Here is a 26,066-nt window from a genome sequence, read left to right as displayed (position 1 = left end):
ATGGTGAATTTTAGGGGCAACAGTCTGTGGAATTTTCTGTAGCATACGTGTAAGGGGAGGGGGAGATACTTGGGAAAAGAGTCCTTGATTGAAATCCTTTTCTGCTTGAAGCTTGAAGGAAAAGTTAATTCCTAAAAGCAAGACACTCAGTTATGAAAATGTGCCAGAGCACTACACTCTAATTCTGCAGGGATCTCAGTTGATAACAGTTCTCTGTCTTCTGTGCCCATTTCACAGAGCTAGATTTACATAGTGTGGGAGGTATTGATCCTGACTTGCCTGTTCATAAACCTGGCTCCTGTGCCCAGCAGTGTCAGGGCAGTCTGAGCTGGGAGTACAGGGTGGATAAGAAAGTATGGTTTGTAATGGAAGCTGTTTTATAGACTGAACTCTTATCATCACTCCATGAATTTCATGTGACCACCTGGGGATAGGATTAAAAATCCCAGAATGCTGTAATTATGTGAATAATTCTGACACAGCCTTCCTTTTTTTAAGGGCATGAGGAGAGATGGCATTTCATTGCAATGTGTAAATACTCTGCGTTTCTTTTATTTTTCAGTTATACTTTCAAGGGTACTCAGTACTGGTTGAAATTAATTGCAAAACCCATTTCTCTTCAAGGAAGCTGTTAAAGCAATGACGAGTGCTTTGGCAAATACATTATTTTTCCCCCTTGTTTTACTCTAGCAGAATTTAAAAATCTAACCATTTTTCTCTCTGGTACACTTAAATTGTAGACATATTCTAATAACATTTGTAAAAATACATTTATATATCAATATATCAATATATCAATATATCAATATATCAATATATCAATATATCAATATATCAATATATCAATATATCAATATATCAATATATCAATATATCAATATATCAATATACAAATACGTTATCAGCAGAAAGTCTGTAGGGTTTGAAACGTTCTTCCTATGTATTAAAATGAAAGTACATTGTGTTACAGCATAATTAGAAAAACAAAATTGAATTATTCATTAGAATCTAACAAATCTATTACTGTTCTGTAATTTTCCTCATCCATGCTGTGGATATATTTATAATTCCCTGTTTTTTGGATTTTTCCTCCTCCCCTCACTTCCCTAAACCAGCTGATGAATGGATCGTGGCTAACCCAGAGCTGACAGACAAAACAAAGTTCACCATCAATGGCCTTCCAACTGGCTCGAAAATCCTTGTGAGAGTAAAAGCTGTGAATGCTGCTGGTGAGAGTGAGCCCAAGTACCACCCACAGCCTATTTTAGTCAAGGAAGTGATAGGTAAGATCCTGCTGCCTACACTTGCCCACAAATACACCCTGTTTCCATACTAACACCTGGGGTTTTTTAAGGCTAATATTTACTTAATATTGTTAACTGATGATACGGCCTTACAAAGCCATTGTATGGTGGCTAGAAATCATGAAACCATTTTTGAATAATTCATAATTTTGTTTAATTTCTGAGCCTTTATTTCTCAGTTTTTCAGGGCATTTTTTTTCTGCAGAACTTGATCCTGATGGTACCTTTTTTAAGTTCCTCTAAGCTTCCCTCTTGTAATACCATCATTGCATTTGATGTTATAAAAGCTGATGGTGTCCTGAATGCAACACTGGGGGACCAAGAAATTTAAGACACCTCACTCATTAGTCACTTCTGGGAATTTTAGACCACACTGTCTAATTTTTATACTGATGCACACCAGTGCTGCCTTGGTTAGAAAAGAAGATTAGTGCTTAACACAAGCTTTTGTTTCATTCAGAACCTCCAAAGATTCGTCTACCAAGACACTTGAAACAAACCTATACTCGAAGAGTTGGAGAAACTGTGAATCTTGTTATTCCTTTCCAGGTAAGAACTAAAAATACTGACAGAAAAATTATTTTTACCTTTTCTTTTTTGCCTTTTTTTTTTTATATATTTTTTTCTTTTTAACTGATTTTGCTGTAACTTTGGCTAGTCAGCTACCTTAAGCACAGGTGGATGTACTCTGAAGTACATCCACAGAGGTGCTTGAAAGTTCTTGGTTCAACATCTCAAACAAATTAAGTTCAGCCAAATGATGAACTGGGTAACTCACTCAGGCAGACTGATTGGTCATCTGTCATCCAAAGGACACTTACAAATCTTCACAGTAGACATTGCACATGAGACAATTGCACAATGCAAAGGGGCTGCACTGGAAGCAGTTAAATATGGGTATCAAGAATGGAACAGTAGCATTTAATAACTTCCTTGCCATGAGAGGAAAAGTGAGGGGAAGAGCAGGCAGACTGCAGCTGTTAAATCTTTGAGATCACAACTGTAAAATGACTATTTCCAAAATATGTAACCAGTTTTCCCACAGCATCATGCTAACCTTCATTCCCATACCTTTTAAACAGCACCAGCCTCTCTCCTTGCAAGGTCCTTCTTCTGAATAAAAGAATTATGTCAGAATTCATTTCTATTTCATGTCTGCACATTTGAAGATACTGGATGGGCATAACTCAGCTTCACAGAGGCTGTTAAAAGCCTCATAAAAGCCTGATCAGCAATACACTGCAAGATATATTTTTCTTGAGAAATTAAAGGAATATTTTATGGTTATTCTCTAAGATAAAGTGCTCAAAATGGTGTGAGATTACCCTTTTCAGACAGCACCTGCAAACTGTTTGCCTGTGGAAGGCAAATTCCACAGCAGAGCATGTGAAATTCAGTCTACTTTAAGTACTTGTATTGGGCACTTAGACACACAAAAAATGGCACACAAAAGAGATCAATCCAGCCTTCCTAGCAGTTATTACAACTTCCTTTGTAATGAAAGAAGAGAGTTTAGGATCCCTGGAGGTTGAATCTATTACTTTCCTCTTTCACTGGCAATGTAGAGAATGTAAGCATTTCCAGAGAGTGAAATACTTTGTTCTATACTTTCTGTGGGTTATTTTTCTCTCCTTTTCTTTCAGAAAACTGGAAATTATTTGTCAATTTAACCAGAGAGATAATTGTTCAATATAGTGAGGAATTGCAAATATTTTCAGTCTTCTGAGCAAAAAGAAAAAAAAAGGAGAGAAAGTTACATTTTAGGTGAATTGGTATGATTGCATCTCTAAATGGCATATAATTTTAAAAATAATTCTGTTTCTTTCAGTGTCACAGACATCTTTTATGAAAAATCCTTCCTTAGGATTTTTCCTCCTGAGAAGCTGAGAGGCCTCAGGAACAAAATGTAAACAATGATTATCTGCTGCTGTGGAATGCAACAGGTGCATCTGTGATTGGTCTCATGAGGTTGTTTCTAATTAATGGCCAATCACAGTCAGCTGTCTCGGACAGAGAGTCCAAGCCACATTTGTTATCATTCTTTCTTTTTCTATTCTTAGCTAGCCTTCTGATTAAATCCTTTCTTCTATTCTTTTAGGATAGTTTTAATATAATATATATCATAAAATAATAAATCAAGCCTTCTGAAACATGGAGTCAGATCCTCGTCTCTTCCCTCATCCTCAGACCCCTGTGAACACTGTCACATTTCAGGACAATTTTTACTTTCTGTTTGGGAAAAAAAACGGGAATTAAACCCATTTCCTTCTCTTCCCTTTTCTCCTCCCCCCCCCAGAAAAATCATACCAAAATTGTTTCCTGGTTCCTTGCAGGGAAAACCAAGGGCAAAAGTGTCGTGGGAGAAGAACGGTTCTCCGATCGACAAGAACGACATCAACATCCGCAACACGGAGCAGGACACCATCATCTTCATCAGGAAGGCAGAGCGGGGCCACTCCGGAGAGTACGACATGAAAGTGGAGGTGGAGAACCTGGTGGACAAAGCCACCATAGACATTCAGATCGTTGGTATGTTTGGAGAAATGGAAATAGATCCACTTTCCCAAGGCCACGGGAAATGGGAATGCTGCCATCTTTCTTGGCACTGATTCCTCTCCATGCTCAATTACTTGGCTGTAGGTTTGGGGTCTCTCAGGAAATCTCCATACACCATAGGGTTGTTGGAATGTGTCAGTTTCTTTTTTTCTCTGTTAAGCCTCTCAAGGTTCTCGTCTATCCAGGATGCAAGATTTTTCCTGTTGAGTGGTACCCATACACAGTAATGGTAGCAAATTCATAGTTTGTCACAAATGCAGTGTGGAAGAAATCCTGAATGCTGAAAGTAGGAAAGGTAGGAAAGATAGACAAGAAAGCACATTTATTTTTCATTTTTAGTATCCATTCCTTTACTTAATAGGCAAAAATGGCAGCACAACTTTATTAAATTTATTGTAACTGATATGCCTTCACTTTGGAAAGTTTTATTTTGCAACCATATCTTTCTTTTGACTTTTGTTTTGTAAAAAAAGAGAGAGAAATCAAACTAATGGGAAGATGTGTGTGGGAAAAAGATAGAGAAATCAAACAGTAGAATATGTCATATTTTTGTTGCAGATCGCCCAGGCCCACCAGAGGTTGTGACTATTGAGGATGTCTGGGGAGAGAATGTGAATTTATCGTGGAAGCCACCAAAAGATGATGGCAATGCTGCCATTACTGGGTACACTATTCAAAAAGCAGATAAGAAGAGTATGGTAAGTAATAAGGAGATGTTTAAAAGCTGGATGTACTAATGAATCGTCCCTTTTAAAAACAAAAAGCTTTACATGCTTAAAAGGATGTAGGTGGACAAAGCGCAGATTTATCAGCATTTAAAAAATCTCTACAGAACCCTCTAAAATTTCTAAAAATCTCTTCATCACTAGAAGTGGAAATATTTTCAAATTATTCCAAAGAGAAGGACTGAAAATGGGAAGGAGAAAAGTAATTCTGCATTTTTCCTTTGCCTCAGGAGAGAAAATAAAACCTTAAAATATTAATTCTGAATTCAGTAGGCGGCTACCAGAACCAATGTTCCATTGCTGCTGTTTTCAAACCTGCAATGTCACACTGTGAGAGTCATTGCCACTGCCTACTACCCATGCAAAAACAGTACATAGGTACTTCTGTAACCACTCTGAGATTTTCTGATGAAAAGTGCAATACAGAAATATTCTGTAAATAAAATTTTTGTTAGTTTCATGAAACTAACAAAAATTTTAACAAAAATTATTTAGAGCTGTACTGTTGTTAGTACAGTTTTTCTTAAAAGACAGTGGTCAGATTCTCAGATTTAACATTTACTGCAAATTTAAACACTGGAAATCTAGGGCAATATTTAGGGAGCTGCCTTCTGCAAGAAAATCTTTTCCTCTCCTATTCTCCACATTAATATGTTGATGTCCACCATTGTCGGATCAATTCATTCTTCCTATGCCTCTATTTTCCTTCCCATCCTTCTTTTTTTTTTTTTTTCCTCCTTCTGTTGAGACTGTAAGAAGATATGGTCTCTGGTACAGTGATCGGAACAATTTCCCCTCTAAATTACTGTGATAAGGAGAAAGTAACAACAGCAAGCAGCATTTAGAGTTCAGTGTGAAATGGATCATTCAGGTCACTTTCCTCACCGTATCTGTGGTGCTGCATTTTGCAATTCTGGCACAGCTGGTCTACTACAAAAAAACTGTTTTCCCAAAGGAACTTTGGCTCTTAATGTTGACCAAATATGAATGCAAACTGTGGTACAGGGAACTCAGCACAAGTTCATCTTTAGAAAAGCAAGAAAACTATTTAGGGCAGAGTAAAGGAAAGCAAAAACATTGCTGTGGTCAAATTGCACTTTGTATTAATTGCATTTTTAGCATTAACCTCCTTCAGCTCAGATTGTTGTTTAGGTATTGTGTAATAGGACAGAATTCACACATCCTGTTACTGCTGCAAGACTAAAGCACTGAAACCCACTTGCCCATCTTGGCCTTTAGATATCAGAGGACCACAAGCACAGAAGAACATTTCTCATGAACACACAGCCTGTGACAGAGAGGGCAGATTAGTGCAGTGGCCTCTGTGAGTGCATATTACTGCAGAATGCCTTCCCCAGGGGAATGCAGTTTTGTTATCTGCAACTGTACTTTCTCTGTCAGCAGTGTGGATCAGGAATGAGGGAGCCTGCCTTGCTCACACAACACAACCTTTGTAAGCCTGCAGTTCCTAAAATGAGCCCTTCCAGCTGCCAGTGTAACAATTCAGCAGGGTTTGGCCTTCACTGCTCAGCAGAGAGCTCTGCTGCACTGCCATCATCACTCATTTCACTATTAATTACTATTAGCTGCATTTCATTATTAATTACTGTTAGCTGCATTCTCTTCAAAGAAGAACCTGCTCCCAGAAGCTTGATGATCCTTCCAGTGGATGTCGGGGTGGTGCAGGGTGCTGGGGAGTGTTGTATTGCACTAAATAGTTTTAGTTGTTGTTTTGCACTGGGTTATTAGAGATTTGCACAGAGTAGTCTTTATATTGAACTGAATAGTTTTTGTTATATCATATGGTTTGTTATTCCCTTCTCCCATCACATGGTCTCTCCCTGACCTGCCCCTCTGCCCAATACCCCATGGTGATTTATTTCCTGGTCAGTCCCTCCCCTTGCCTCTCCTTACTCTGGTCCCCATCCTCTGTCCCCCATTCCCCCAGCTATAAAACCCCCTAAAGGCAGCTGGCTGGTCTCTTCCCGTGTGGGTTTTTTCATCTGGTGGTTCTCAAGTCAATAAATAGAGGACATTCATTCCCATGTGGAGAAAAGCATTTCCAGTCTTTTGCTTTTGTCCACGTAAGATCGTGTGGGCTAATGTCCATATCTACCTGGATTGGACCCTAACAGCCCAGCCAGACATGGTCTTATAGATGGCACCCAACAAGGGGGAGAGCTGACCCTGTGTGTCTGTGTGTCTGTCCTTTCAGGAGTGGTTCACCGTGATCGAGCACTACCACCGCACCAGTGCCACCATCAACGAGCTGGTCATAGGCAACGAGTACTACTTCAGGGTCTTTGCTGAGAACATGTGCGGCCTCAGCGAGGATGCAACCATGACCAAAGAGAGTGCTCTGATTGCCAAGGATGGTTGGTTAATTATCCTTGCCTCATCAAGGGGGAGGGGGGTGCTTAGAGGCTGGAAGGTGGCTTGAGGTAAAGGTTGTATCTCTAGAGGCACTCCCAGCCCCAAGGCCAGGTCCAACAGCAAGGGCATTTCCTATTCAGACCTCTTGGCTTGTCCACATAGCTCATAGTCACTGTTTTTAATCAGGAATGAGACATTTCTCCCATGATCTGACATTTTCTATGGTCTTGGATCTCAGACTCACACCACCACTGGCACGTGTGCATTGACAAGATCTGGAGAGGAGTAAAGCAGCTGCTCTGTTAGAAGTAGTGGGTCACTGCCCTCCTCTGGAGACTTGGCATCAGCTGTGCAGGCACTCCCTCCACTTCAGGCAGGATGCAACAGAAAAGCACAGCTCCTGCTTCACATCTCTTGAAGGTGGGGTTAGGCAAAATCTGGTTCTGCAGTCAAAAATCCTGACATTTCAGAAGATGTCAGTTGGAAATGGCACTGAAAGCTTAAAAACCACAAATCTTTGCTATGGAAAGGAAATTCTGAAAAATTAGCTCACAGGACAAAAATCAAAGCAGTTTGCCTGAAAGGAAGGAATACATGATATGACTGCCGTGATGCAGAGCACAGACACCCTGTACAACCCACACAGCCAGGCTGAAAGACTCTGGCGTCATGAACAAGAGAATGGCTCTAGGAACTCTTTTTCAGCACTGCTTTACTTTCCCTTCTCATGAGAGCAAGTATCAGGCCTAAGCTGCATGGAAGTCAGTATGAGAGCTTGGATCAGCTTTCAGTGAAGCAAAGTTGCATGATGATACCTGTGCACAGGAATAGATGTCTGTCTGTCCAGCCACTTGAAATGCCAGGTGAATGTGTGGCTGAAGAGGATTTGTTGGTGGTGATCTCCATTGCAGAGTGGAGATAAACTGGCAGTGAGAAAATACATTTTACTACCATGTTTCCCTTGTTCAGACCCTGCATCCATTCACTGTAGTGTCAGCGCAGTGTTTGAAGCAGAAAGAAAAATAGATTTTTAAACACAGGGACAGTTTATAACAAGAGCAAACAGTAAAAAATAATTGGCAGCAGAGTGAACAAGGCTTGCCAAAGACAGGCTTCCTGCAGTATATGGAGGATATATGTATATGAGGGATCCATCCTGCTCTGTAGCATGCAGGCAGAGACATGGAATGAACATGTATTGCTTTGTGCACCACCTGCACAGGAAACAAAGAGAAGCTCTCAGACATCAATGCCATAGCATAATCAGGGGCTATAATCACTGTGCAGACCCACCTCCAGCCTCCCCTGCTAGTGCAGCCACTGGAGTCACCTTGTACCTAAAGCAGCGCAGATCAGAACTGACTCTCTGTAGCCATTTAATGCACTTGGGTGTTTAGCTACCTGCCAAGGTTCTTTTTATGAATGTTTAATTTTCCCTTCGCAGGTAAAGTGTACAAATACCCAGTGTACGATGACTTTGACTTCAGCGAGCGGCCGCTGTTCACGCAGCCCCTGGTGAACACGTTTGCCGTCGCTGGCTACAACGCCACCCTGAACTGCAGCGTCAGGGGCAACCCCAAGGTACAGCACAGCTCTGACAGCAGCACTGAAAACACCAGAGAGTTTAACCTGACAATGAAAATTAATTATGTGCAACTTTTACCATTTAACTCACGAGCCAGGCTGAAGCAAACAGACAGGTGTGGGTTCTAAAGAATGCAAAAATAAAGGAGCTGCTTGCCTGTGCTACAGGCACTACAATAGCTAATGCACAGATAAATCAGTTAAGGGGCAGAACCTCAGGAAAAGGCTGGGCTTTGTTGAGACTCTCACTGACAGCAGCTGTACAGTTAATATAGCAATAAAACTTACTACTAAAAACCACAATTATTTTATATTCTATTAGCTCTATAAAGAGCTGATTATTCTCTAAGTAAGCACATTGCAGGAATGCAGGGTGCCAGGTTGTTTCTCAGACCCACTGCACAATGTGTCTTGCACTTTCTTTTGAACTGTGTCTTTTTGAGATCTTTGTTTTAGTGTGAGAAACTGAACTGGCCTAGTAAAATGAGAAATCCAATGTGCTGTTCACGTTCACCTTCACAGTTTCTGACTGTGCAAATTACTGTGGAAAAATATGTTTTTCCTATTGACTTAGAGTAATTGGATGTCAAAAGCTAACCATCAGATGTTTGCTATCATTACACAGTTCTTGTATTGATAACAGGCTTGTACTTATGACTTTAATTAGCTGATAAGAGCTGCACTGAAAAAAAAAAGTGCTAAAAACTACATGATGCAGCCAATGCTTATCTTTAAGATTTACAGTTTCCCTTCTATCACTACTTAATCTATTTTTAATCATCTATATTTTATAATCTATTTTTTATCATTTATTGATTACTCAGCTTTAACTGAACACCACAAAACAGGGGATAAAATATTTCAGTTCACAGCTTTGCGCATTTGGACTTTCTTGTTGTTGCTTGTTTGGCTGGTTGTTGTTGTTGCTGTTGTTTTTCCTTACCACAGCCCAAAATAACGTGGATGAAAAACAAAGTGCTGATAATGAATGACCCGAGGTACAGGATGTTCAGCAACCAAGGCGTGTGCACCTTGGAGATCCGCAAGCCCAGCCCCTACGACGGAGGCACCTACACCTGCAGAGCTGTCAACGAGCTGGGAGAGGCAGAGGTGGACTGCAAACTGGAAGTGAGAGGTAAGAAGGGCTCCAAAACACTGCAAACACCCTCTTTGCCTGAGCACCGTCTACAGAGCTGAAAAGGATGTAAGGCAAGTGCAAAAGGGAGTTCAGCTTTCCCTAGTTCAGCTATTGATTGAATCAATATCGCTGTTAGGACAAACTAATATCGATTGCTTTCTTTTGTTTTGTTTCCAGTAATGGATTTTTTTAATGAATTTCAGGTAGTTTAGAATTAACTGGGATACCATGAATGGCAACAGGACTCGGATAGGATGACTAATGAATAATCTCAGGACCATATTTTTCAGAAAGTTACTTCCTAGTAAAAGACAGGGTCATATTTAGCTGGACTAATTCCTGGCAAAGGCTTAGTTTCAACTGTAGAATAAAATGTTTCTCAAAAATAATTCTGAGTTTATAACTAACGAAAGCTGCCTAAAGACAGCTGATAGGAAGTGTCTAACTAAGGAATTCAGATGTTATTTACATTATATCTGGCTTTAATTACATTACTGCCGTCATGCTAGTCTATAATGAAAACCACATTTAATATTTTTATGGATTGCATTGTGTTTATTTCGCATTTCAGTTTCCATTCTCTGTATTTTCTGATGTATCTTGTCCCACAGCTCAGATTTGCCAGCAAGCAGACATTTCAATACATGTTTTGTCAATGTTCAGTTGAACACTTAAATAATGTAATGAAAATAAGAATAATGCATTTCTTAGTTTTTATTTTTTATTTCTAAGATACTGTCTTTAAAAGGCGATGTCCTCATCATGGAAGTAAGATTGCTTTCTTTAATCACAAGCAAACTTTCTATTTCACAGCATAACAGAAGACCTCAACAACTGAGAAAGTTACTTTTCTATTTTTTTATACTGAAAAGCCAAGTTATGTTGCTAAGTGAACACAGCAGCTGAAGCTTAGCAAACTGGGATAGGCTTTGCTCTAGGCAAATATAGCACATTACTCTTAAACAGCCAGAGTACCAAGACATCATTACACCTTATTTCTCTCTTCTATTGTCTTACATGTTGATTTATCATCCTCTTAAGTTTCCCAGCCTGTTTGTTCATTTAGGAGGGCTCCCCAGATGACTGCTCACCATGCTGATGCAGAGCAGAGACCTGTGGATTTCTGACTCACTGGAAATGAATTGCAGTGTGTGTGTGTGTGTGTGTTTGTTTTCATATGCACAGCTTTAAACCAGTTCAGCTTTATTCCAGCAAGTCAGACTACCAAAGTCTGGATTTGTAAGATGATGAGATAGAACTGAATGTTGTCTGAATAAGATTAACAGGCTCAAGGCTCTGATGCCTATCTGGGGAACCTACAAGCTACAGTGCTGTTACTACAGATAGTAGGTTTGACTTACTAGTAAGTCATGCTAGAGAGCTCTATGCCATGCAAGAGTATTTATTGTAGCACGCTGTATTTCCTTATGCTGGCTAGAATTACTTTTAGCCAACCATCTCTGACATACTGGAGAATATAAATTTATTGTCCCTATATAAATATTCAGCCCCAAAAGTATCTGAACAGCCTAGGATTTCAGAGTGTGCATAATATTGGAATATTCTGGCTATGAATATTATCAGTATGCTACAATTTTCTACATTTTAGCCATTTTCTTACACTAATTTAGGTGTAAAATTAACCCCCCTAGCTGTTGCTAAATGTAATGCTCATTTCCTGAAACGTTTTAGTGATCCATATAAGCACAATAAAAATAATAAAGACTTTTTCTGTCCTCATAAGAGGCTTTTCATGTACTGACGTTATTTCAGACATTCAATTTTCTGTTGTTTGGTTTTAAGTTTTGCTGAGTGAATTTAAAGATGGACGTTACATGACCTACTCAGTACAATTACACATTTAGTGGCTTTTTTTTGTAAATGTGTTTGTGTAAAAAGTCATGTCATAGGTGACTCTTTCTCATCTATATTGAAAGATAATAACATATGCAGAATCTCATTACAAAAATACTGTATATATCTTTTGAGTTTGTTGAAATAGATCCCTAAATTTAGCTCTAAATCTCCCCTTACAAGCACTAAAAAAACTTATTCCTTATCAGCTTCACTGAGGTCGATGAAAAGAATTAGATAAGGTGCTGTGCTGCTTTTATCATGGAAAAAACAGCTTTGGAGAACATTTATCTTAGAACTGAAATAAAGGTTGGTGATCGCTCTAATAATAGGTTGGTGATAGCAAAGTTGCTGTATAAGAGATTTGATTTTTAAAAAGTGTTAAGATCAACTGGGAAAAATTTCAAATGCAAATAAATACCACTATAAATATTCTAATCCTGCAGTGATCTATCATGGAGTAATTAACCCAGGAGAACCACTCAGCTTGGCGGGGGATAATCAGGTTTACAATGCGCGTACTCCTCTGGACATTCCATTTCATTCCCACCCTCTCTTTCCACATGCAAATGCCTTTTCTGCATGCTAAGTGTGTATTTCTTTGCTTTCTTAGATTCAACTAGCTAGAGTCTCATGGCATACATTGTCTATGTCACATGAGCAAAGAAGGCCAAATTAATCAAGACAATATCCAACCATGGATATTTAATAACAGAATTACTGAGGTTGTAGACATATTTCATAAAAGTACATGTATCTATAAAGAATTTATTTAGTGACTGTGAATATATTTGACCACAACACTTAGATCTTTCCAGGAGAAAGAAATATGCATTTCAAATAAACCAGCTCTCAATTAGTTTGTAGAATTATTGAAAGACCAGAAGTATCATAAAGTCATTTGCTGCACTTAACAGGCATTCTTTATAGCACATTACTCTTTGGTTACAAATTAGTGCTCAGAATGATAATCTGTTAAATTCATGGCTGAACTTAAACCTACCAATTTTAAGGATGAAATCTTGATTCAATTACTTACCAGCAGAAAATTTTACTTCATTTACTTAATTTCTTCTACAGTTTATTTTGCATTCAAGTTCACTAGGGTTCAGAAAATTTTACTCTTTCTGTAGAAATGCCTCTTTCCTTGCACTCTTGCCCAGATTCAGAATAATAACAGTGCAGTCTTAAAATGACAGTGATGCCCAGAAACTGGTCTGCAATGTATTATAGACTTATGATTTCAGTCCTAAAACACGTTAGGAGATCAGACTGGATAATGCTTCCACAGCTTTCAAACGACTGTATTTTTCTTAAAAGGCTACAATAGGTAAAGAGTTCAGTATTTTTATAGACATACACATAGATAAATGTGTATATATATATATATATATATATATATATGGGTATTTTATAGAGTGAAAATGTTTAATTAAATGTAAGGGCTCCTACAGAGTAAACAGCATGCTTTAGTAACGTAAATATGGGTATATGACAAAGTACATACTATAGTGCACAGGTATGTAATTAGTCTGTACTTGATTATTTTGCCTTACAGAGTTTCAACATACATATATATATATTCTTCAGTGTTATGTGTGTGCCTTTTTTCCCCCCTAGTGGAAAATACTCTCTCTATATATATATGTATGTGGTAGCTTCTTTGAAGCTACATTTGGAAACTTTTATCATAAATATAATTTTATTCCAATCTATACTTGAGACTAATTAGAGGTTTTTATAGTTACTTGTACCTATTAATCTAGCTTTTACATATTAATGATAATTTTGAAGTGGAACTGGATCCCTACCTTTTACTCTTCATGTGCTTCTATTCCCACATATTTTACATGACTAAGGATTAAATTATCACTTTGACATAATTGTAATAATAATTTCACTCAACATTTTCTCTCCACTTTTGTGTTTGCAATTAAACTGTTACTTCTCTTTCTCTCTCTCCCTTAGTTACACAGTAAGGATTTTTGAATGTATAATGTCATCTAAGGTAAGCTTTCATATGGTTCTTGCATATGAAGCTTATGTCTGTTTATACGTCATACAATGTCTGCCTAGTATGGCATGATTTTCATTATGTCACTTAATGAAAATGTTAAATAAGTGAGTTAATTAAATAAGTTAATAAGTTAAATAAGTTAAATAAGTTAAATAAGTTAAATAAGTTAAATAAGTTAGCAGCATGATGGTTTTAAGGCATACAAATTCAGATTTTAGTAATTGCTTGCTATGGTAATTCTTAGTAGTACATCCCATACCTTCTAATGGTGCATGTTTCAATGGAATTTAACAGTGCATGACTTAGAATGATTAATTAGTATAAATAAAATGCAAGTAATAAAAACAGCATTATGTATTTACAGCAAGTTATTTTTTTATAGGAATATGCCTCTACATAAACAAAATATTTATTTCAGCGTTAACTTCTTTTAAAAATGAATGATTTGTAGCTCGACTTGCACTCCATGAGCTGAAGGAATGCCAAAAAGCTGAAAGAATGCCAAAAAGCATGCTTTTTTCTTTTTTTTTTCTTTTGGTCTGTATTGTGCATCTACCTAAGGTTGGGGGCGAACACTTCTGCCACAATGATGACATTAAATGAGAGAGCACAGTCTCATAATCACTAGTAACAAATAGCACTTTAATTGAATAATCCTTGTCTTAATAAGGGTTATAAGTCCTTAAAAATCTGTACTCAGCATAAATGTTGTATGTAAGTATCAGCTCAGTTGCATTTAGCTGAAGCATTCAGAGAGTGTTATCTTCACCCTGGCAATGTACTTTTGCTTTAAAGCTTTTGGTGTGTTCCAGAAAAATCTCAGAAGGTAAGTGCAGCTGTCAGTGGGGGGTTTGCAACTTGCAGAGCACAATATTCATGCAGATTTGTGAAGGGAATAGTAATGGTGTATAGCTTTGTAAAGCAATTTACACCCTTTGTCTGGAGAAAGGGCAGATTCTAAAGTTTTTAGCAAAATATTTATCTTTCTCTCACTGTTTCTTCCAAACATCATCTAATTTAAATGAAACTAACAGAAATATTGGTGTTTAATTTTACATCAGAGGCACGGGGCATCCACAACCACTATGGGCAACATGTGCCAGGGTCCCAGCACTTTCACAGTGAAGAATATCTTCTTTTTATCTAATCCAGACCCACCTTTTTCCAGTCTGAAGCCACCACCCCTATCACAACAGGCCCTTGTAAAAAGTCCATCTTCAGCTCTCTTGTAAGCTCTCTTTAGGTACTGGAAGGTCCTCTGATGTCTCCCTGAAGCCTTCCCTTCCCCAGGGTGAATAGCCCAAATAAAAAGTGCAATTTTTAAGTGAATTTAAAAGCAAATCTAGAATGATTCCCCAGCAGACGAAAATTTCAGCTTTCATCATCTCTCTCTCTGGACACTATACCTGAAATCCTGGCTTTTAAAATATGATTCTTTCATGGATGTCATCCCACTTGTCATTTTCAAGCAACATGGTAAATATTTTGCTAAATACCTAGAAACCATTTTAAGACCCAAAACTAGAATAAATTGAATATCTCTGCATGTTTTCCACAACTCATCCTGGTCAGTGTTTCCTACATTGTTCCCCCTGCACTGACTTCCATCTCTGACCATACTCCACCCAGCGTGATGGAAAGCCAGGAGAGTTATTTGAAGTGAAGCTCATCATAAACTATTGCATGTGGTGAGATAAATGACTGAATATATGATACCCTAGAAAAGAAATTCACCCTGCACAAGAGGACAGGAAAAGTCTGTAGAATACCAATTATATAATGGTAGATGTCATACTGGACTTTTGAGCAGGGCTGAATTTTACCACATCTCAAAGTATGTAACAGAGACTGACTAAAACTTGTCACTTATGCCAGAGAATAAAGGTGCAAAGCTGTTGCTCCAGGGACCTTCACCCTGAAGATTTTCCTGTTTTCCTTGTTTGTAGGTGGGCTTTCATTCTTCAAGCTATTAATGGATGGAGTGCCTCCGCACATCATTGACTCGTATATGCGTGAAGTGCAGGCAGACAAAACTGAAGGGAAGTGAGAGTCCGTCCACAGAGCTTCCTCCACTGCACTGGAAGCTGGTAGCAGAATAATAACAACATTTTAGTTCTTGCAACGACAGAAAAACATGTGCAGTGGGGGATTTTATGACCTTTTTTTTTCCCCCTTAATTGTCCTTTTGTTTTCCCTACCTGCTCTTACTGAAAAGAAAGAATTACGCATGGATTGCTTTGAGGTTGAAATGAAATGAACTGAAGACAACACACGTTTTGTAACGTTCGGCTTTATTTTCTGTTTGGTATCGTGTTCTGGTTTTTAATGAGGAAAGAGAGGAAGCTGTGTAACAAGCACAAGGAAGCAGTCAGTCTGTTCTCAGTGGTACAAAGCATATCTTTCTCAGACTGGAAGTACATGGATTAGCCAGTAGATGTGCAATAAGATCCTTGGAATACATACCTCTGATAATGTACCTTATTCACCCAAGAATTGTTTAACAGAATATGGTTTTACTATAATGTAACTAATGCATATGTAATTAATGATCATTTAAGCTGAACATATCTTCCTATAGAAGTTTTGATTTCCTAAATCCAACCCACTGGTCTCTCAACTTAACTGAAATTGTTTTATTTAATGTACAATAAACATGAAGTGTTTAAGATCTATTGAGTTCTTGTTGACCTTGTTTTTCTGTCTCATTTTACCACATTTCTTGTTTTATTTCCACTTACAGTATCAGCAGCCCAGTGGGCTTACACCTTAAGATACATGACACAGAATGTGAGGGGATAAATGCTATCGATACATGCAACTTTTTATCTGTGCATTTTTCAGTATTTTAAATGTGATAAATGCCAGCCATGATGGCTTTCACCATTCTGGTTCCACTCCCTTCCCCCAGTAACTCATGGAGCTCTTGCAGCCATCACATCAGAAAAGGGACTCAGACATAGCAATGGGGAGTTCACTGTGCATGGCAAAAGTGCCTGAGATAAGGTAGAACACCTACATTTCTTCTCCAACTCCAGCATCATTAAAATCCAAGTTCTTTAGGAGAGGGGCTGATTGTCCCTGAGTCTCCAGCAAACATGAGAGACACAAGGTCACACATATTTTGGCCAGGCTCTCAGTTCCTTATTGCCCTGACATTTATTTACCAATTCTCACTCTGGCTGTACAAACAGGGCAGGTTATGTGCTCACTGGCTAATGACTGATCTCCAATTAGGGTTTATAAAGATAAAGGCCTACTTAGACCAGTAGTACATCACAAGATGTTTATTTGATGTCGGCGCATTTTCAAACACGCAGCAGTCAGTAATTATGCAATAAAAAAAGAATGTGTTACTCTGAACTGCCACACCTGAAGTGGTGTTTTCACAGCTGTGCTCCCATTTCTTTCGCTTTGGGGATCTGAGTGCATTTTCTCACAGTGTTCTGTAAATCTTACTCTGATAGATTAGATAGATAGACAGATAGATAGATAGATAGATAGATAGATAGATAGATAGATAGATAGATAGATAGATAGATAGACAGACAGACAGACAGACAGACAGATAGATAGATAGATAGATAGATAGATAGATAGATAGATACTTTTTTCACTCTTTTTATCTTAGTGATTTCTTCTGTGGTGTTCTCTGTGCAGGGAAGCAATTCTGCATTCCCAGTGATCCTGGGCACCCCTCCACACCCTACCTGCATTTCACCCTGCTCCTGCCAAAATCAATCCTCTCCTACACATTCATTCACACCAATACATGAAAGAAAGCAACACATATACTAGGCAAAGAATTTCATACAGAATTTCATAATAATTTGTTTATTTTGTATCTCACCAGTGAATTGAGATTCCCTTCATGTATTTTGAAGCACAGAAAGCTGCAGGAGAAGGTCAGTTTGATTAAATGCCGTGGAGATTTAAGCATTTAAGTACATGGCCCACATTTAAAGTAGTATGAGTCTGTTATAGTCAGCACCAAAAGCTACAGTTTTTGTGAGTTTCTGCTTGTCAGTAAACCCAAAAATGAAGCACACAGACACCTGCACTTTGTATACATAACATTTACAGCTTCAAGGTTACATTTATCTGCCTCCTCAGTCTTAATATCCCACACATGACAGCCTGGAAGCCCAGCATAACCTCAGCTTCTGCAGGCTCTCTGTGGATGGAATTAGCCACTCTAATTTCTCCCAGATGCCAGCGTTGTTAAACAACAAGCTGACCTAAGCTCCTTTTCCCTGTGTGAACAGTAAGCGTTGTACTCAGCTGCCCTCAATTCCTCCCCCTGCACCCCCTCAGGCTGGGGATGAGAGGAGGGGGCATTAACCTGCTCTAAATCCAGACTACACCGAGCAGCCAGCACTCTGGATCAAGAGTTAACTGAATTTCAGAGAAATTATTGGATGGTGTAGGACAGGACAGGGATTTCTAGTGATTTAAAACAGGCTGCAGAACCTTATCGGGAGAATAATGGAAAGAAAAGTTTTGGTTTATGACAATTTGCCCTATAGGATTCTCCAGGAATGATGTTTAGTGGATGTAACAGTGACCAACCCCAAAGGAAATGCTAATGAAATCAGCAATTAATCAGCTTAGGAAAATAAAGAGGTACCAAACAGCCACCACAGGAGAAGCAACTTAGAGGGAACAGAAGCAACAGAATATCATGCTGTAGATGTGACATAATTCTCCAAAGAAATTTCTCCAAAGCTACAGGGATTTCCAGGTAATTAGCAAACCTGAAAGAGATCAGAGGGCAGCAAATACATGTAAACACGCATAGATAGACACAGGGGGATGAATCAAAGTTAATTTAAAATATTTTTGTTTATTTTTAATGAAGCCAGAAGAAGATATCTGGTCTTCTCTTGGCTCCTATTTGCTTTCTCTGCCCATGGGAGGTTATTTGGTACATAAATGTAGAAATACAGCTCCATTCTCAAACTGGTATATGTGGATCTTGATACAGGCACTGCAGTTACCCATGTGCATTAAAAGAACACAGCTACTGCCAGCACACTTTTCCTTTACTGAAAAAAAATTTCACAAATATAAAGGAGAGGAATAAAAAAGAGACAAGTAATCCTTAAAAGATTATTTAAATTAGGATATACTGTTAATAAGGTCTTTATGAAGAGTCAGAATTTTTAAAGTATTCCTTTTATAAGAATAATTTTAAACTTCCTGAACTTCCTTTTAGGGGGGGAAAGTGTAATATTAGTACATTTTACAGAGCATTGTGAAGGGACTCTCACTTAGTGAAAGTCTTTTGTTGCATTTTAAGATTCTGGAGCAAAAGGCATTCTATTTTAAGCACAGTGTACTTACTGTCACTTGACTTTCATGTCCTGCTTTCCTGACTGACAGGTAAAGCTGCTGCTTTGGAAGCAAAACTGCATCTTGAATGCTGAAGAAGCGCTAGAAGACTAAACACACTGGACTTAAAATTCTGTGTTCCCTTATTCTATGCTTTGTTGATGAATGCTTTTGAAATTAAAACAAACAGCTCCCCAAGCCCAGTGATAAATTCAGTAGGGAATCTGTTTCTTCCTCTAATGTGGCACTTTGCCAGTTACTTTCCCCTCTACTTCTTTCCCCAGTTTCTCTTTTCCTCCAGCTATCCAAAGAGCAATCTCTCCATAAATACCAGTTCTATTATGCTCATTGACCACAGTGGTGCACAGAATATTAAATGAGACAGAGTTTTACCTTCTTCCAAATGTAGTGATTCCAGTGGACTGGGGATCTGACTGGTTGTGACTCTGTCAGATTTCCCTTTTGCCATTTTCCAGTTGGCTGTAACTGAGCCTTTCTTTACTATATTATATGTAAATCCAGACTATATATTCTCCTTTACTAACAGTTCCTATCCTCTCTGCTTTGGCCTCCAAAGACAATTACTGCATCATACTGTTATTAATGATCTGTAAATTAAATCAGCTGATGAATGACATAGCACTTGGAATGCCCATAGCACACGGTAGGATTTGGAAATCACTACTTAACATGTGCCAAGCATTCCTGACTTTTGCAATAGAGAAACCTCCTCAAACACATTATAACCTTATCACTTGAAGTGAATCAGCTCCCTTTGAATAACAGGAAGCAGCTCTGTCCAGGAAACTGCAGTGTCTGGACAGAAAGCTGCACCCTCTGGCTCACAATGGAGCAACTTAAAAAAGAGAATTTCCAATACTAAGAAGACGCCATTGCATGTTGTATTTTTCACTTTCTACTTCAGCCACACAGCTTTTCCTCAGCCTCACCCAGAAACCACACACCTTCCTGGACATTCAGGAACGCATCTACAACCCTTCACATGACCAATTCAAATGACTTGATGTGCCACAATTTCTCAAAAGGCACATTTGATTTGAAGTACCCTCCCTAAGCAAGTCAAGGATGTGAAATAGGCGCGGTGTAGTGCAGTTGCTCCGTAACACGTTAACACCAGAATCCCCAGGCAATGGGGAGGGATCTTTGGGTGATACCGTGGGGCCACCGTCCCTGCAGGCACTGTCCTGCTGGCAGCAGGGATGTCACCTGCTGCTCAAACCCTGCCTTTATGCTCTGCTCCAGCAAAAATCCTCCTGGCCACCTGCTGCGTGCAGCCCCTCTGCACGATAAAACTTGTGAAAGGGAGGTGAGCCGAGATCACGGATGGAAGCGGTACTCATTCACGCCGCCGAGATGAGAGGTGCGCGCACGGCCGCCTGTCCCCGGGGACAGCCCCGGCCCTGACCGCCCGCGGCCTGCGGAGGCGGCGGGACGGGCCCTGCCGGCCGCACCCGCCCCGACCCAGGGCTTCCCCCCGCCCGGGCATCCCCAGCCCCGCACGGCGAGGCGGGGCCGGCGGAGCCGTGCTCGCTCCGGGGCCGGGGCCGTGAGAGCGCCGCGCGTTCGGGGCCAAGGAGCCAAAGCCGAGCCGGGGGCGAGGGCGTTCGCCGCGCGTTGGCCGAGGCGGGGGCGGCCGTTCCCCTCCGGCCAAGGCGCTGTTGGGCGTCGGCTTCTTCCGCCGCTGCCCCCGGCTCTGCTCAGCCCCGCCCCGAGCGGCGGCGGCGGCTCCTTGACCCCGGTGCCATGCGTCCCGCTGGCGTGGGCATGGCCGTGTCCTGGGCGCTGCCCGCGCCCCTCAGCCCGGCGCAGCTGAAGCGCCTGGAGCAGCACCGCTACAGCTCGGCCGGGTGCTCGCTGCTGGAGCCGTGGCTGCAGCCCTACTGGGGCTGGCTGGTGGAGCAGGTCCCGCGGGGGCTGGCGCCCAACGCCATCACCTTGGGCGGCCTCCTGCTGAACTGCCTGACGGCGCTGCCGCTCATCGCCTGCTGCCCCAGCGCCACGGAGCAGGTACCGCCCGACGCGGCTGCAGCCGGGCGCGGGGGCCGCGGCTCGGCTCGGCTCGGCTGGTGCCTCCCGGAGGTGCCCGTGCCCGGCGCGGGTGCGGTGCCCTGGCACTTCGGGCTCCACCGCAGCGACACGCGTGGCCCGTCCCTCGGCACGGAGGGTTCAGGCAGGGCTGCGGGGCTCTGCTGAGCAGTCAGCGGAGCGGCTCGCCCTGTGGGGCAGCAGGGGTCCAGCTGGAGATGGGTGTTACAGTTGGAAAGGCAAAACGCTGTAGGGATCGCGTGGAAGGACGAGGGTCCCCGCCCAGAGGGCCCCGTGGGGCCGCGGCTGTGGTGCGGCGGGCGCTTGGCCTGCACTGCGCGCTGTGGAGCGGAGGGCACGGCCGGGATCACCTGGGACAGGGACCCCGCCTCGTACACAGCCCATCTTGCATTCCATGGCCGGGAAGGGAATGTCCCCCCTTCTCACACAGGGGCCGTGCGTGTAGAAACAGCGGCAGGTCATGATGGAGGTGCGGGATGTGCCCAGGAGCAGGGCAGGGCGGGACCACGAAACGCGGTGATGTCGCTTGGGCATCAGAGCTGCGGCTGGGCTGGAGGACAGGTGAATTTGCTGACAGCTGCTCAAATTTATCCCTCCTTGTGTGGGAAACTTTAATTGCTTTGACTTCTGGAAGGAAAACAGGCTTGTTATCGTGGGCAGGTGCTGCTCTCACTTGACCTGCAGTGCCTACAGTTTCTCAGTTAATTTCAGGAGCTCCATCAGAGCCTCCCAGCCTGTTGCAAGTTTCCCATAGCAGAGTCTTTATGGTAGTTAGAGTAGAAAATAGCAGGGGGAAATTGCTTTATGTGGGTAAAATACCCAAATACCTTGGGTAAAATACCTTGTGGCCATTTTTCTTGTGTTCTGATGGGTTTAAATTCTAACAGCAGAGGTTGGCAGTTGCTTGGGACTTTTTTAATACCATAGCTTTACCCTGGTGAGTGTTCTTGTCAGAAGAACATTACTTTTTCTCTAGTTGCTGTGCCCTTTATGTTAGCAGAGGTGTTTGTGGCAGACATATCAGGAAACTGATCCAGATTGAAATTAGCTTTGGTTTGGTCTCACCCTAACCACTCCCCTGATACACATCACCCTGTAGAGGCACCCAGGCAGTAAAAGAGAAGACAGAGATGACAGTGAATGGTTGGAAACTACAGATGGTCTTCTAGTCCCACTTTCAGAATTAAAATGCTTGTGTACTGCTACCTTTAGCTTGGTTTTGTGATGAAAATATCAGTTGTGCCAGCTATGTGTCTGAATGCTCATTTTAGCTTTTTCTCTTTGCTGTTCAAAACTAAAAGCAGAAAGTAAATTTTACTTAAGTTATTTTTCCTTTGGGGACTCTTGTACAAAAAGAAAAAAAGTTGTGTTGCAGATATCCAGGGAACTATTCCTTCCAGGAAAACTTAGGTTGGATTTTAGGAACTTTTGTTACTAGCTGGATTTTATAAGAACCTCTATTTTGGACTATACATTTGTGTTCAGATATCAGTATATCCTTTATAAACATGCATTGTGGATCCAGCCTTTTCCTGTTGTTTTGTTTGTTGCCTCTGCTCTGTGAGAACAGCCCTGATTTTTCTCTTGCTGCATCACTTAGAAGCATCATTCTCCCTCCAGCTTGTTTAATGACTAAGCTCCTCTTCTGCCTAAGTTGAGATCATGTTTCTGGATGGCTTTTTGAAAGAGCTGAATCTGTTGCAACCCTGACAGGTGCTGCATGCACTGTTGTAACACCTGCTTTGTAGTTTTGACTGGGATGTGTTGCCTGGAAGGGATGGGTGGAGCTGACAATTACATTAAAGATGCTTGAAATCACAGACTGAACTAATACCCTAGTGCACTTCAACAGCGCCTCTTTTCATCGTGAATGTGTCTTGATCACCTGGACAAACATCCATTGTCTATGACATTGTTATAGTCTCACAGGTAGGAGCACTGAATAGAAGACTTGGATAAAGTAACAAGAACTTTTGGGTTTTGGTGTAGGGGATTTCTTTTGAGTTGGTTTATGTGGTTGTTCCGTATTCCCTAGCCAATCTTAAGTTTGGTTAAGCATTTTTTGAAAACACAAAAGTCCTGATATTTGTACAAACCATCCAAAACAAGACTGGTAGTTGAAATCTCTCAGAGAGCAGCTGCCAACAGGTGCTTAGCAAGGAGATCTTTCTCCACTGTATATGTATACCTTTCCAGCTGCCAGAAGACTGTGGCTTAGCAGTTTCTCTGCAAGGGATTCTGTTTGAGTTACTTACTAGAAAGCAATGGACAGATCTGTTTCCCCACAGACACCTTCCACCTCATTATTTTGCCTTCTGAGTTAGTTGTTCTGAACCTGTTTGTACTTTGCGCTTCCATTTTGTCCTATTGCAGTGATTTCCATGATTTCCCTTCCCCAATAAAATTAATGTCTCAAACCACAAAATGCTTTCTTGTTCTCCTAACATGGAGCTGTTATTTCCCTATACACTATCCTTTTTATCTTCTTCAGTATCAGCAGCTACTGAAAACCTGTTTGTTACTGACTGGCACAGTATGGTTTGGAATTAGAAAATATTGTCTGCTTCAGTAATATTTCCTTGCCTAGCAGGAACATGATTTTTGTATCACTGTCTCCTCTAGGTGCATGTTTCAACATAAACTTTCTTATTTACAGCTAAATTAGAAGGTGCACCCCTCAGGCATTATTGTAACCATGATTCAGGTGCACATTTTTATTTTCCTAATCTCTGTAATTTAGGACAGCAATCTATAAAAACAGTATCCAGGTGTGGTGGTGGAGAGGACACCACCTGCACATTTCATGTTCTGTGGATTGTTTTCACTGTGTCTGCAGCCTGGGTTGTGTTCTTTTTATTTTTTATTTTTTTTTTGACACTCATTGGGAAATATTTAGGAATGCAAACTCTTGCTGACATTAAGTAAGAACAATGTGTATCTGGTGCATTAGAGTGCAAAAGGAGCAGTTTTTAGGTGAGGATTTCTGTTTCATCCCCACCATAAGACAGTGAATTGTTTTGCTCTACTGCCAGCAGACTCTGAAGCAGCTAGTCAATTCATAAGGCTTTGCAAGGGAATCTTGCATATCCTTCCCCTTTCTGGGGAAAACCAGGAAGAAAACTGACTAAACATCATAATATTTGTAAAAAGGAGAAAGGGAACTTTGATCCTCTGTTTTCATGATTGCCCGTGGAGGAGTCTAGCTTTGGTAATCCTTCAAGATCAGCCACAGGTCCCTCTAAAATCATAGAATAGCTGGGTGGAAAAGACCTTTAAAGGTCCTCCTGCCCAGCCTCTCTGCCATCAGCAGGGACATCTTCAGCTGGATTGGGTTGCTCAGAGTCCTGTCCATTCTGACCTTGAATATTTCCAGGCATGGGGCATCCACCACCTCTCTGGGCAACCTGTGCCAGTGTTTCATAGCCCTCATCATAAAAAAAATCTTCCAAATATTTAGTCTAAATCTGCCCTCTTTTATAAAGTCATGCAATTGTAGAATAGTTTGAGAAGCTAGAATTTCAGACAGAAGTGCATCATGTAATTATTAGATTGTATTGAATTATAACTATTTGAAAATAATTCTTGTAGCACTTTCAGCATGATCTAAGCAAAGAGGTGGGAACAGAGGAAGACAGAAGAGAAAAGGATGAATTACGGATTTGCTTTTTGGGCAGTGATAGGAAAAGGGGGCAGAGGCCCAAGGGTTCTCCTGCAGGGAGCTAAGGGAAGGAAGGGAGGCTTGTGGTGGCTAGCTCTGTAGGATTGTTCAAGAAACGGTGTAGTGAGTTTATAAAAGGGGAAAGTTTATACCTTGCTTAAATGTGCTGTTTAGAAAGCCATATATCCAGGGAGACAGAGCAGGGAAGAGTCTGAGTGCCTCTACCTGGCTCTGCTATCAGCTGTTTGGAGGGAGAGGAACACTGGTAAGATGCTGTCTCTGCCTCTCTCTCTTTCAAAAAAACTTAAAAAAAAAACAACAGCAAACCCAAACAAACAGCTGAACCACCTTTAAAATGAAAGAGGCCTGCCAGAGGGCAGAATGAGAGGAAGATATTGACACGTATGATATTATGTAAACAGCAGGCACACAGCTGAGCTTTGTGGGAGAGTAGAGAAGTAGAAAAGAAGTTAAACTGGAGCAGCTGGTATGAGCAGAGCATGTATGTGTGGGGGGCAGGGGGAGAAGAGCATGAAGGAAAAAGCATTACCTGACTTGGCAAATAAATGTGAAGCACTGAGTGGAGTGGGAAATTCAGCCAAAACCCACAAGAGGGGAACAGGTCAGTTGTGAATGGGAGAAGGAGGTTATTTGGCATGAAGTAAGGAGGCTAGGAATCCTGACACAGAAGGATGAGAGCTCTCAGACAGGGCTTGTTGGAGAGACAAGGATGTTAAAGGAATGCCGAGAGTCCTTGGTATGCATGAAATGCACTTGGAGTATGGTACAAATAATTATTTGGTTATTTTATTTTTCTTCCATGCTGCCTTCCCTGCTGTAGCTCAGGTTTGAACAGCCCCTTCCCTCTTCTTGCTGTTAGTACAATTTGTTAGTACAGTTATTACAAACACAAACAGTGGTTTGTGCTGAACAGAAGCGTGGGAAATGAGCCATGTTTAGGGGGAAGTCCAGTCAGAATGTCTCCCTCTGCTCTGGATCTGGTCCAGAGAGGTGCCATGTAAACTAGGGCAACACTCTTAGGCGTGGATTGAGGAAGTGAGATTATGGCTAAACATGATGAGTAATTAAGGAACTGAATCTTTAAATACTGCACAAGCTTGGCCTGTTGAATTCTCTGGATTTGAGAGTTGTGCTTGAAACAATTTCTAAGAGGTTTCCCTGACACATGTAGTCTTTTGCAGATGCCCATGCTCTTTTGCGGGGTGGAATCATGGGAGTAGAAGAATGCCTGCTGTTCTACCCCCATTTTTTCCTGAAGGAGAGGCATGTCACACATACCTGTCAAACACTTCTTGTACATTTTGACATGCTCTGGGTTATCAGATGACCAATTCTACTGTATAGAATCTGTGTGTGACAGAATTCTGGGATTGTAGTATTTTCAGACACCCCTTTGAGCATCCCCCTCTCCCTCCCTGCCTCCTCCCCCTCAGGTTTCTGT

General features: G+C 41.0%; 2 protein-coding genes across 3 annotated transcripts in view; both read left to right on the top strand.

Moving 5' to 3' along the window:
* The window catches only part of MYBPC1 (myosin binding protein C1), a 51,588-nt gene extending 35,365 nt beyond the window's left edge, over nt 1–16,223 (top strand). The window contains exons 25-34 of the mRNA XM_058022336.1: nt 1,116–1,283; nt 1,765–1,853; nt 3,638–3,833; nt 4,419–4,558; nt 6,801–6,960; nt 8,403–8,539; nt 9,491–9,677; nt 11,981–12,039; nt 13,503–13,509; nt 15,498–16,223. Of these exons, the coding sequence (XP_057878319.1) occupies nt 1,116–1,283; nt 1,765–1,853; nt 3,638–3,833; nt 4,419–4,558; nt 6,801–6,960; nt 8,403–8,539; nt 9,491–9,677; nt 11,981–12,039; nt 13,503–13,509; nt 15,498–15,598 (1,244 nt within the window). The 3' untranslated portion in view covers nt 15,599–16,223. The remainder of the gene's footprint in view (nt 1–1,115; nt 1,284–1,764; nt 1,854–3,637; nt 3,834–4,418; nt 4,559–6,800; nt 6,961–8,402; nt 8,540–9,490; nt 9,678–11,980; nt 12,040–13,502; nt 13,510–15,497) is intronic.
* Nucleotides 16,224–20,650: 4,427 nt separating this feature from the next.
* The window catches only part of CHPT1 (choline phosphotransferase 1), a 20,294-nt gene continuing 14,878 nt past the window's right edge, over nt 20,651–26,066 (top strand). For both annotated transcript variants that reach the window (XM_058023530.1, XM_058023531.1), the window contains exon 1: nt 20,651–20,907. In XM_058023530.1, coding sequence (XP_057879513.1) covers nt 20,665–20,907 — 243 coding nt within the window. In that variant the 5' untranslated portion in view covers nt 20,651–20,664. The remainder of the gene's footprint in view (nt 20,908–26,066) is intronic.

The sequence above is a fragment of the Melospiza georgiana genome, chromosome 4 (assembly GCF_028018845.1).
Source record: "Melospiza georgiana isolate bMelGeo1 chromosome 4, bMelGeo1.pri, whole genome shotgun sequence".
Classification (NCBI taxonomy): Eukaryota; Metazoa; Chordata; class Aves; order Passeriformes; family Passerellidae; genus Melospiza; species Melospiza georgiana.
This window is presented reverse-complemented; position numbering and strand designations above follow the sequence as displayed.